This window comes from Schistocerca cancellata, chromosome 3 (genome assembly GCF_023864275.1).
Source record: "Schistocerca cancellata isolate TAMUIC-IGC-003103 chromosome 3, iqSchCanc2.1, whole genome shotgun sequence".
In the NCBI taxonomy this organism is placed as follows: domain Eukaryota; kingdom Metazoa; phylum Arthropoda; class Insecta; order Orthoptera; family Acrididae; genus Schistocerca; species Schistocerca cancellata.
In genome coordinates this window covers 683,602,014-683,615,824 of record NC_064628.1, presented here as the reverse complement: position 1 = coordinate 683,615,824, position 13,811 = coordinate 683,602,014, and the positions used below count along the sequence as shown (strand labels likewise).

At 42.4% G+C, this 13,811-nt stretch overlaps 1 protein-coding gene across 2 annotated transcripts in view; it reads right to left on the bottom strand.

Moving 5' to 3' along the window:
* Window positions 1-13,811, bottom strand: part of LOC126175665 (ABC transporter G family member 20) — a 779,392-nt gene that overhangs the window by 208,385 nt on the left and 557,196 nt on the right. For both annotated transcript variants that reach the window (XM_049922576.1, XM_049922574.1), the window contains one exon: window positions 9,340-9,525. In XM_049922576.1, the coding sequence (XP_049778533.1) occupies window positions 9,340-9,525 (186 nt within the window). The remainder of the gene's footprint in view (window positions 1-9,339; window positions 9,526-13,811) is intronic.

Sequence of the window (13,811 nt, the reverse complement as noted above, 5' to 3'; positions counted from 1 at the left end):
TATCGAGAACTCTCACCTGGCTTTCCACAGGTCCTGTTGTAGTAACCGAAGGCACCATGATAGCTACGGATAGCTCCAAGTTTCAAACATCTGTGATGTATGTACGCAGCCTGAAGCGAAAAATGAAAACATGTGCGAAGCCCAGGATTCGAACCCGGGTCTCCTGCTCACAAGGAAGATGCGACCACTGCACCACTCCGTCAGAGGGGCTTTACACAGTTTCACGGACTACCATAGCAAGCCTCCCTCGTCAATTCAAATTCCCATTCATGCCTCGGCCCACTTGGTATTACCGCTAAACTCTAACGGCATTGCAGAGGCTCTTCAAATGTATTGGCCCTCAGCATCGAACGAAACCAAAGATCTGCCTGAAACCCAAGCATGGATGTTTCTTAATAAAATGAAACTACATGTTTCCAGAGGCCTTTTCGAGTCTCAAGCATCTATGATGTATACATAATAGATGTCTGAGACTCGGAAAGGTCTGTACAGCCACATTATTTCATTTATACACTGAAGAGCCAAAGAAACTTGTGTTGTTGTTGTTGTGGTCTTCAGTCCTGAGACTGGTTTGATGCAGCTCTCCATGCTACTCTATCCTGTGCAAGTTTCTTCATCTCCCAGTACCTACTGCAACCTACATCCTTCTGAATCTGCTTAGTGTATTGATCTCTTGGTCTCCCTCTACGATTTTTACCCTCCACGCTGCCCTCCAATGCTAAATTGGTGATCCCTTGATGCCTCAGAACATGTCCTACCAACCGATCCCTTCTTCTGGTCAAGTTGTGCCACAAACTTCTCTTCTCCCCAATCCTATTCAATACCTCCTCATTAGTTACGTGATCTACCCACCTTATCTTCAGCATTCTTCTGTAGCACCACATTTCGAAAGCTTCTATTCTCTTCTTGTCCAAACTAGTTATCGTCCATGTCTCACTTCCATACATGGCTACATTCCATACAAATACTTTCAGAAACGACTTCCTGACACCTAAATCTATATTCGATGTTAACAAATTTCTCTTCTTGAGAAACGCTTTCCTTGCCATTGCCAGTCTACATTTTATATCCTCTCTACTTCGACCATCATCGGTTATTTTACTCCCTAAATAGCAAAACTCCTTTACTACCTTAAGTGTCTCATTTCCTAATCTAATTCCCTCAGCATCACCCGACTTAATTCGACTACATTCCATTATCCTCGTTTTGCTTTTGTTGATCTTCATCTTATATCCTCCTTTCAAGACACTGTCCATTCCGTTCAACTGCTCTTCCAAGTCCTTTGCTGTCTCTGACAGAATTACAATGTCATCGGCGAACCTCAAAGTTTTTACTTCTTCTCCATGAATTTTAATACCTACTCCGAATTTTTCTTTTGTTTCCTTTACTGCTTGCTCAATATACAGATTGAATAACATCGGGGAGAGGCTACAACCCTGTCTCACTCCTTTCCCAACCACTGCTTCCCTTTCATGCCCCTCGACTCTTATAACTGCCATCTGGTTTCTGTACAAATTGTAAATAGCCTTTCGCTCCCTGTATTTTACCCCTGCCACCTTCAGAATTTGAAAGAGAGTATTCCAGTCAACATTATCAAAAGCTTTCTCTAAGTCTACAAATGCTAGAAACGTAGGTTTGCCTTTTCTTAATCTTTCTTCTAAGATAAGTCTTAAGGTCAGTATTGCCTCACGTGTTCCAACATTTCTACGGAATCCAAACTGATCTTCCCCGAGGTCGGCTTCTACTACTTTTTCCATTCGTCTGTAAAGAATTCGCGTTAGTATTTTGCAGCTGTGACTTATTAAACTGATAGTTCGGTAACTTTCACACCTGTCAACACCTGCTTTCTTTGGGATTGGAATTATTATATTCTTCTTAAAGTCTGAGGGTATTTCGCCTGTCTCATACATCGTGCTCACCAGATGGTAGAGTTTTGTCATGACTGGCTCTCCTGAGGCCATCAGTAGTTCTAATGGAATTTTGTCTACTCCAGGGGCCTTGTTTTGACTCAGGTCTTTCAGTGCTGTGTCAAACTCTTCACGCAGTATCTTATTTCCCATTTCATCTTCATCTACATCCTCTTCCATTTCCATAATATTGTCCTCAAGTACATCGCCCTTGTATAAACCCTCTATATACTCCTTCCACCTTTCTGCTTTCCCTTCTTTGCTTAGAACTGGGTTGCCATCTGAGCTCTTGATATTCATACAAGTGGTTCTCTTCTCTCCAAAGGTCTCTTTAATTTTCCTGTAGGCAGTATCTATCTTACCCCTAGTGAGACAAGCCTCTACATCCTTACATTTGTCCTCCAGCCATCCCTGCTTAGCCATTTTGCACTTCCTGTCGATTTCATTTTTGAGACGTTTATATTCCTTTTTGCCTGCTTCATTTACTGCATTTTTATATTTTCTCCTTTCATCAATTAAATTCAATATTTCTTCTGTTACCCAAGGATTTCTATTAGCCCGCGTCTTTTTACCTATTTGATCCTCTGCTGCCTTCACTATTTCATCCCTCAAAGCTACCCATTCTTCTTCTACTGTATTTCTTTCCCCCATTCCTGTCAATTGTTCCCTAATGCTCTCCCTGAAACTCTCTACAACCTCTGGTTCTTTCAGTTTATCCAGGTCCCATCTCCTTAAATTCCCACCTTTTTGCAGTTTCTTCAGTTTCAATCTGCAGTTCATAACCAATAGATTGTGGTCAGAATCTACATCTGCCCCAGGAAATGTCTTACAATTTAAAACCTGGTTCCTAAATCTCTGTCTTACCATTATATAATCTATCTGAAACCTGTCAGTATCTCCAGGCTTCTTCCATGTATACAGCCTCCTTTCATGATTCTTGAACCACGTGTTAGCTATGATTAAATTATGCTCTGTGCAAAATTCTTGTATACCTGCCTAATACCATGTAGAGCCCCCGCGAGCACGCAGAAGTGCCGCAACGCAACGTGGCATGGACTCGATTAATGTCTGAAGTAGTGCTGGATGGAATTGATACCATTAATGCTGCAGGGCTGTCCATAAATCCGTAAGAGTACAAGGGGGTGAATATCTCTTGCCTGCCGGAGTGGCCGTGCGGTTCTAGGCGCTGCAGTCTGGAACCGAGCGACCGGTCACTTCTGCCGGCTTAACCAACAGCATTTCATAATGATAATACACTACTGGCCATTAAAATTGCTACACCACGAAGATGACGTGCTACAGACGCGAAATTTAACCGACAGGAAGAAGACGCTATGATAAGCAAATGATTAGGTTTTTAGAGCCTTCACACAAGGTTGGCGCCGGTGGCGACACCTACAACGTGCTGACATGAGGAAAGCTTCCAACCGATTTCTTATACACAAACGGCAGTTGACCGGTATTGCCTGGTGAAACGTTGTTGTGATGCCTCGTGTAAGGAGAAGAAATGCGTACCATCACCTTTCCGACTTTGATAAAGGTCGGATTGTAGCCTATCGCGATTGCGGTTTATCGTATCGCGACATTGCTGCTCGCGTTGGTCGAGAACCAATGACTGTTAGCAGAATATGGAATCGATGGGTTCAGGTGGGTAATACGGAACGCCGTGCTGGATCTCAACGGCCTCGTATCACTAGCAGTCGAGATGACAGGCATCTTGTCCGCATGGCTGTAACGGATCGGGCAGCCACGTCTCGATCCCTCAGTGAACAGATGGGGACGTTTGCAAGACAACAACCATCTGTACGAACAGTTCGATGACGTTTGCAGCAGCATGGACTATCAGCTCGGAGACCGTGGCTGCTGTTACCCTTGACGCTGCATCAGAGACAGGAGCGCCTGCGATGGTGTACTCAACGACGACCCTGTGTGCACGAATGGCAAAACGTCATATTTTAGGATGAATCCAGGTTCTGTTTACAGCATCACGATGGTCACATCCGTGTTTGGCGACATCACGGTAAACGCACATTGGAAGCGTGTATTCGTCATCGCCATACTGGCGTATCACCCGGCGTGATGGTATGGGGTTCCATTGGTTACATATCTCGGCTACCTCTTGTTCGCATTGACGGCACTTTGAACAGTGGACGTTACATTTCAGACGTTTTACGATCCGTGGCTCTACCCTTCATTCGATTCCTGCGAAACCCTACATTTCACCAGGATAGTGCACGACCGCATGTAGCAGGTCCTGTAAGGGCCTTTCTGGATACAGAAAATGTTCGACTGCTGCCCTGGCCAGCACATTCTCCAGATCTCTCACCAATTGAAAACGTCTGGTCAATTGTGGCCGAGCAACTGGCTCGTCACAATACGCCAGTCACTACTCTTGATGAACTGTGGTTTCGTGTTTGCGTGGGCAACTGTACTTGTACACGCCATCCAAGCTCTGACTCAATGCCCAGGCTTATCAGTGCCGTTATTACGGCCAGAGATGGTTGTTCTGGGTACTGATTTGTCAGGATTTATGCTCCCAAATTGCGTGAAAATGTAATCGCATGTCAGTTCTAGTATAATATATTTGTCCAATGAATACCCGTTTATCACGTGCATTTATTCTTGGTGTAGCAATTTTAATGGCCAGTAGTGTATCTAGTTTACGTTCAGGCTATCATAGATGGAGCTACGTTTAGGTTACACAGGTAGTTGAGAAGGAATCGACAGCGGACTTGTCGGAACAATCAGCACGGTACTTGATCAAGCTGATGGATGGTAGAGCTTTCTTATTATCTCAGTGTGGGTGGGATTTCAGTTCTCGTCGAGAACACTGATGTGGGTAATCTCCGCAGTCTGCTGGCGCTCTGTCACCAGCCTGTGAAGCGCCAAGACTCGGCGACGACCGCACACGTAGCTAGCTGCGCCTTCTGGAAGCTTCGGCGTCCTTGGCCGGAGGCAGAATTCTTAAGGAGGCCACCGGGTGGCTGAAGGACACTACCAGGTTGTCTGTTAGCAGCTGTTACGCCGCAGTGGCCCGGGTATTCCTGCTCTTGCGGCGGAGCTGGACCAGCAATATTTCGACTCATATTTCCATCACACCAGTCCACTGTTTCTCGACTGAGATACTGCCTCTGTGTGCTCTTCGAGAGGCTTACACTGAATGTTGTAAGTGGTAGTTTCCAATGGATACTCGTAACCGTCATTGCTGACTACAAGAATATGGGAAACTGGTCGAGTAACTACCGAAGCATTTTCATAATAGTTTACGTGCCTCCTTTCAAGGCACGTGGAAGAGCAAGTTAAACATTTATTCCTTCAGGAAATTCTTTTTTAGCGATTTTTCACACTTTCGCAACTGTGGAAACTACCATTTATTGATATATAAAGATAGTATATAATTTCCGATGCATTACCAAGAATGGCTAGTATCACAGTCGCTGATACGCACCGCGCCGAGATGCAGCTCAGTTGTATTGATGATAAGCGTCAACACCATATCTTCTACCCCAAAAAGCGTAACAATATGAAGTTTGCCTTAAAATAATGCGTCTGACAATTCAGTGTTTACAGCATTAGCAAATACCATGAACCCATTTAGCAAGTCTATTCAGATATTACAGATTTCGGACTACCAACAATCCACCTTCACTTTCAATAACGGTAAAATAAACCACTGAGATACACAACCCTGCTAAGCTGACTTGATGTAAAAGTTAAACATAACGATCCTTGTATCACATTCAGATCTGAACATTAAAAAGTGCAAGCAAGAATAGCAAATAACGAATTTTTACTTGTTATGCGTACGCAGTAGAGCAGAAAGAGTAAACGAATAAATTTGTATGTGATTTCAGGTTATAAATGGTGCGAAATTTTATAAACGGAGATGCCGCCTCTGGCAGTGGCTGGGTGCTGAGTCGAACTGAACTTCGATGACAGATGTGAATGCGTCATTCCGTGGTGCTTCAACTCTGTTCCACTTCAAAATGGCTTGTGAGTCGTGACGTGACAGTCTCCTGACAACCCCGGCTCAGTGTTTTCAGTGGGTGAGAAATTTGGAGAACGAGTTGGCCATAAAATCATTAGAACACTCACTACACGAAGACAGTCCAGGACACCACATGCAACAGGTGGTCTTGCGTTATCTTGTTGAAAGATGAGGTCATGCAAATCTTGAAGATAGGCCACAGGAACCGATTCAACATGTTAGAAACGTGACGGATGCTGTCCAGTTACGGGCTATGCGAGCCAGAGTATATCGTTTACGGTATGTAGATAATTTTTACTTTGATTGAAGCACAATTTTTGTGCCATAAGAGTTTCGCCTTTATTCTTTGCGAGGCATCTTCAGTGCCCTGTAATACATACACATATTTATTTATACTGTTGTTTACATTTACGACGTTGTATATATAGGTTATAAATATTTCTGACACTTTTTGTTTTTCTATAATGAGGTAATAATTTCAAGTTCAACTTGCAGATTTCCTGGATGTTAATCCATATGTAGTGCTTTTGTTCCTTTGTTACCACTGTTCTTCTTCTTCTGACTACCATTTCAAAATTCGTTTCAGATTTCACAGGAGGAGGGTCTTAACACTCGTTTTGTTGTTATGTTTTGGTTGATGTTGAAATATACATACTTGAATATTTCTGGTATCTCAACTGCAGGTTTTTCAGCGCTCATTTAACTTTAGGACTGTATCTCAGAATGAATAAAAATGGCCTTGTACCACTACTGAAGTAAGCCCTTCATACATCTGCATGTACACGTGGAATGGTTTTCTGCATTAATTTTGTTAGAGAGCCTGTATTGATGTGTGTCTCCTCGTTTATCACATGTTTGTCCTCTGCAATCGCTTTCTGGATGTGATAGTTTTCCCACACTTGTATAAGGTATTTGTTGCGGTTGTTTATTCCGATTAATTGTTTTGATATCTTGTTCCGTATTTATAGAATGTTGGTTTTGATGTTTTAAGTGCTCTGCAATTGTGCAATGGTTTGTTTCATACTTAGAAAGCGTAATGAGTTATTTGTTCCACGTTTCAAAAATTCCTGCCTGTCATGCCTTTTACACGGTTCCGAAGTAAATGTTATTAACATACCATAATATCTCTCTGACGCTAGTCGCGTGGAGCCACTGGGATTCCACATGGCGCTGTGTATGGTCCTCCTGAAACCATCGATTCCATATTGGCAGGAGGCGACCGATCCCCACCAAAGCGAGCAGCAGAATCGCAGAACCATAAACCACAGTCTCGACTGAGCACGATCCTGCTGCTGTCGAATATCGAGAAGTGCAAGTAGACGTTTCTTGATTTTACACGACGTTAACACGGTCTTGTCACAAACAATCCATATTCAGATGCGTTCTGTGTGTGAGAAACAAGCTATATAATTTAGTTTCCTGCCTACTTTATGCAGCTGCGCTGAAATGCTAATAATTTACACATCCACTTGTATACTATACTTCACGCCAGTTAGACATTTCTTGAGTACAACATTTCGTTGATAGGCAACACTAACTTTGTTTAAATTCCTTAAAGTATCTACGAGGTGCATTCAAGTTCTAAGGCCTCCGATTTTTTTTCTCCGGACTGGAAAGAGACAGAAACATGCGCATTGTTTTAAAATGAGGCCGCGTTCATTGTCAATATGTCCCAGAGACGGCAGCACCGTAAGGCAGATGGAATTTTACCACCAGCGGCGAGAATGAGAACTGTTTTAAATACTTAAAATGGCGACGTTTTCCTTACTTGAACAGCATGCAATCATTCGTTTTCTGAATTTGTGTGGTGTGAAACCAATTGAAATTCATGGACAGTTGAAGGAGACATGTGGTGATAGAGTTATGGATGTGTCGAAAGTGCGTTCGTGGGTGCGACAGTTTAATGAAGGCAGAATGTCGTGTGACAACAAACCGAAACAACCTCGGGCTCGCACAAGCCGGTCTGACGACGTGATCGAGAAAGTGGAGAGAATTGTTTTGGGGGATCGCCGAATGACCGTTGGACAGATCGCCTTTAGAGTTGGCATTTCTGTGGGTTCTGTGCACACAATCCTGCATGACGACCTGAAAATGCGAAAAGTGTCATCCAGGTGGGTGCCACGAATGCTGACGGACGACCACATGGCTGCCCGTATGGCATGTTGCTGAGCAATGTTGACGCACAACGACAGCATGAATGGGACTTTCTTTTCGTCGATTGTGACAATGGATGAGACGTGGATGCCATTTTTCAATCCAGAAACAAAGCGCCAGTCAGCTCAATGGAAGCACACAGATTTACCGCCACCAAAAATATTTCGGGTACCCGCCAGTGCTGAAAAAATGATGGTGTCCATGTTCTGGGACAGCGAGGGCGTAATCCTTACCCATTGCGTTCCAAAGGGCACTACGGTAACAGGTGCATCCTACGATTATGTTTTGAAGAACAAATTCCTTCCTGCACTGCAACAAAAACGTCCGGGAAGGGCTGTGGGTGTGCTGCTTCACCAAGACAACGCACCCGCACATCGAGCTAACGTTACGCAACAGTTTCGTCGTGATAACAACTTCGAAGTGATTCCTCATGCTCCCTACTTACCTGACCTGGCTCCTAGTGACTTTTGGCTTTTTCCATCAATGAAAGACACTCTCCGTGGCCGCACATTCACCAGCCGTGCTGCTATTGCCTCTGCGATTTTCCAGTGATCAAAACAGACTCCTAAAGAAGCCTTCGCCGCTGCCATGGAATCATGGCGTCAGCGTTGTGAAAAATGTGTACGTCTACAGGGCGATTACGTCGAGAAGTAACGCCAGTTTCATCGATTTCGGGTGAGTAGTTAATTAGAAAAAAAATCGGAGGCCTTAGATCTTGAATGCACCCCGTATTAATGGTTCTGTCAACAGTTGCAGTGTTTATTAGACGATTAGTTTCGAACCTTACAAGTACCTTTTCAAGTCTGATTTACTGAGGTTGCACTGACAGTGCCTGATCTTAATAATGAACATTGAGTGGTAACACATGCTCTATAAATGTTTGCAAGATGACTGCGACAATCCACACACGCTTGTTACCAAGTCAAAATCAAACTGGAGGTCAACATAGCCAACATCACCATGAAACTTTCGATGATTGGTGCTGTTATGTTGACCTCCAATTTGATTTTGACGTGGGAACAGGCATGTGTGGATAGTGGCATTCATCTTGTAAACATTTATAGAGCATGTGTTGCCACTCAGTGTCTGTTATTAAGATCAGGCACTGTCAATGCAGCTTGAAAATGAACCTGTAAGGTTTGAAACTAGACGCCTAGTAAATACAGGAAATATTGACAGGACCATTAATAAATGCTCTAAGGAATTAGACGTTTGCTGCCATTTTAATAGGCGCTAGAGTATGAGCCACTTGGCAGTGAGGAGTGGGGTAGTATTTCGGGTGGTACTCACATGGTGCCCTTGGCGACGGTCATGTTGAGGTTGGTGAGCACGTGGTTGGGGTTCTTGTTGGAGCCGTAGTGCTTGAAGGCGTGCCGCACGCAGACCGCCTGCTGCCTGCGCGCCCACACACTCGACTGCTGCGACATCAGCTGCGGCCGCGCCGGCGGGCCCGCCTCCGCGCTGCTGTTCACCTCCCTGCGGGCACAGGCAGAAGGAAACATACCGTGAGGATCGTATTACAGCGGCTGTGCTCACCACACACTTGTACTCTACTTCTGAAAGCGTGTAGTCTCCATGGTGCACGATGGAAGGTGTTCGAAATTTTGAGGAAGGTAAGGGTAAGCTTTAGCGAACGGAACGTAATATACAATAGGTACGAGAACCAAGACTTGGAAACCAAGAACGAAGTGCGCGAACTAAAAAGTGTGTAAGATATGGATGTAGTCCTTCGCCCCTACTGTTCATTCTATGACGGAAATTATTGTGTACATAGTTCTGCGTAGTCAGCGCGTCCACAACTTTCCCACTAGAGCGCGCCCCGCTAAGCACAACAGCGCAGGCGCAGCGCTGGTCCGTCTCCGCACTACGACATGGCGCTGCCATAGAGACGGACCAAATTCTGCTTTCGCCGATCCGCGTATTAATATGTAACGCAGCCAATGAGATTGCTGCTTACGTAGAATCTTTTCTCCTCGCGGATCACACTCACGCAATGACACATTAACGTGCGAGGTATTATAACAAGTGTACAGACCTCCGATTAGTCAGTCTGCATTTGTCTGCACCAGCCTGTACCAGTCTATAGTCAAGTTTCAGTCTGCGCCTAATAATATTACCATAGTCCTGTATATAGACATGAAGATAAATATATAGACACTTTTGTCAAGTATCAGAGATATATGCGAGAATAAGATTAACGTACCAATACCAAAGGAACTTCAGATCGTCAATTGTAAATAGCATCCAGAACCAAGTTAAGTAATTTTTATGCTCATTATTATTTTAATAAATGTGTGCAAAAATTAACCAAGTTCTGTTTAAAGTTAGTCACCATCAATCTGCTACTCTAAGCGTGCAAGTGGCATTTCTATCGTCTGACCTAACGGCAGAAGATAAAAACGCCACGATAAGACCATGAGACATATTGCTGACACTCGCCTACTTCGTTAGAGCGACAAGTCAAATAATCTGATGGTGTGTGTACTGAAGGTCTTACAGTACGCACACCACAGAAATAAAAGAAATGTTCGAGAGTGTGATTCAAATTCAAGATGAAAGGATACAAATGGTAGGATTCGCTGATGACATTGCTATCCTCAGTTAAAATGAAGAAGACTTACAGGATCTGTTGAGTGGGACGAACAGTCTAATGAATACAGATTACGGATTGAGTGTAAATTAAAAAAAAACGAAAGTAATGAGAAACAGCAGATATGAGAACAGCGAGAAATCTAACGACAGGATTGGTAATCTCGAAATGGATGAAGTTAACGAATTCTGTTACATAGGTCGCAAAAGAACCCACGCTAGGTGGAGCAAGGAGGAAATAAGCACCAGACTAGCACTGAGCGTTCCTGGTCAAGGGAAGTCTACTAGTATCAGTTATAGGTCTTAATTTGAGGAAGAAATTTCTGAGAATGTACGTTTGAAGCACATCATTCTGAGGTAGTGCAATACCAACTGTGGGAAAACCGTAACGGAAGGGAATCGAACCATTTGATACGTGGTGCTACAGAAAAATGTTGAAAATTAGGTCGACTGACAAAGCAAGGAATGAGGAGGCGCTCCGCAAAATTAGTGAGGAAAGGAATATACGGAAAATGCTAACAAGAAGGGACAAGGTGATAGGACATGTTTTAAGACATCGGGGATAACATCATCAGTAGTACTAGATGGAGCTGCAGAGGGTAAAAACTATAGAGGAATATAGATACTGGAGAACGTCCAACATATAATTGAGGACGTAGGCTACAAATGTTACTCTGAAATGAAACGTTTGACATAGGAGAGGGATTTGTGGCTGGCTGCATCAAACCAGTCAGAAGACTGACAAGTCAAAAAAAAAAAAGAAAAAGTTACATTTTGGAGGGCACTGACTTTCTGTTGGAAGAATGCTGTTTACAACATTCTCTTACTTTGGTGATAGTAGTCTCCAGAAACAAAAATGTCTGAGAAGTAGCAGAGTAAGTTTTTACCTCACCTAGAACCATTTCTTCTTTACAAATCTTATTCCATAAATGAATTTTTATTCAAAACTAGTAGCTTGTAAAAGAAGCATATTTCTGTGTATAGTTGCAGGAATAAGACTGAAAGACATATGTGTCCTTTATGTCAAATGGATCTGTAAACTAACTCGTTTCACATCATTTCGCAGATATTTTATATATATATATATATATATATATATATATATATATATATATATATATATATCTGCGAACATGTAACAGACCCACCATGTAAGGTTCGTGTATACCTACACGTAATACATGCATTTTGTATTATTTGTTCTTTCATTTTTATATTTTTATTGGCATTTTTTCATTCAGAGTCTGGCTGGCTATCGATGGCAGATCCAATGATATTTAATTGACTACAGAACAAGTCACGGATACTGCTGATCGTCAAAGGTGTAGTGTTAGAGTTTCCTGCAGTCATAGTTCGTGGCAGGCCACGATAAGTAGTGGCTGTGAAAGAAGGTTGTGTTGTTACGATTTGGTCAGTTGAACAGAGCATGAGAGAATCGAATAGCAAAAGTTCGCGAAGACAAAAGATACGCTATCTAGAATGTCACGGTGACAAATTTTAGTTGTACTACATGTGGAGATGGATGACAAATAATCAAATAAAAGAATGTTCATGATCCTCAATATCAGGGTTCTTATATTAGACCCTTCTTTATTTAATTCACCATGGAACAAGCTTTTATATGTATGTATGTATTTATTTATTTAGTAGGGGTAGGAATACTATTAAAAATACTCTGAAGACACTGGGAGCAGTGATTGACAGGAGTAGCTGCATACATAGAAGTCTGTACCATCACTGTATTTAGAGCGTCTGCGTACTCGTAAAGGAGAGCAGACGTAACACGTGGACTTGGAGTTCACAGAAATGATCCATGTAATTGAATTTGAAACAGTTCATTTTTATTCATATATTTAAAGAAGATGTTGTTTGCATATAGCACTGAAAGCTATGGCTGGTAGCGGCTAGAAAAAAGTGAAGATCGGAATGAAGTCATATGCTGACTTCTGTAGAAACAGCTATTCCAACCAGCCATCTTGCCGAGAGTGAATGATTGTACTGTGGATCTAAAGGGATATCGTAACTCCTTGTGAAACACATAGACAAAGTACGATAAAGGATAATTATCACTTACCAGTAAACAGACGTTAAAGGAAATTTGAAACATACGTGAAGAAAAGAGGAACTGGCTGCGACTAAATAACCTAAAAGAAAAGTGAGTGGAATGACGTTCTGTTCGAGTATCGTTTTGTAATGCTGCTATAAGTAAGAGCAATTTACGTAATGCGATAAACTATATGCCTCGTAAAGAGTAAAATTTGTCTCTAAAGATAGTCATATATACCGCTAACTCGGACATAACTGTAGTAGAAAACTACAATACAATAGGAATTAATCCAGTAGTTGACTATCACACAAAACAAGCCGTGTGAACTTCTCCATGACTATGAAAACAAACGAAACCATATCAGTTTCAAAATTTTGTGGAAATCTTACTTTATTTCTGTTTTCAGGATCCAGTCTTTAATCCTTTTGCTTTAAATGTGGATGTAAAGATATAAACCCGGACCTTAAGTCAAGTTAAAGCAGAACTGCAAGTACCGTGATTTACAATAAGACTTACTGTGTATTTTACATGAAGTTCTTGGAAGTAAATGAGCCAGGCAGCCGGAAGAAACCCACTCTACATTGGATCACTTTGAATCACGGAAGAGAAGAAGCGAAATCTGTTGGATAAAATTTGTTACTGCCTTAAACTGGAGACTTACGGGATTCACCCTGCAGTCATTCATTTAACTTTGCACGGTTCAAAAGAGGAATGAAGAGTGAGGGACGACGGTCAGAAATGCTCTCCATCATGCACTCTGCAGTGGGTTGTAGCATATTTGTGCAGATGCTGATGACAGACGTGTAAGGAAGAAACATTACACATGGAACACGCATTGGAAAAATAATAACATCATGGAACATTGTAATTTAACACTTTGAAAAGTGGCAGTCGCTTATGAATTTGACAACGAAAGAAAATCATCGTAATAATTTGTTGCAGCGCACTTCCTCAGTGTTTACTGTGCGCAGCGACCGCGAACACAGATAAACTGCACTTATGTAATTGCTTAAATGCTCCGCTACTAAAGAAACACGAGAGTAGATTGTCAACAGTCGCAGTAAGTATAATTGAAGCCGTACACATAGATCATATCTCTGAAATACCTTGTGAATTAATGCCACCA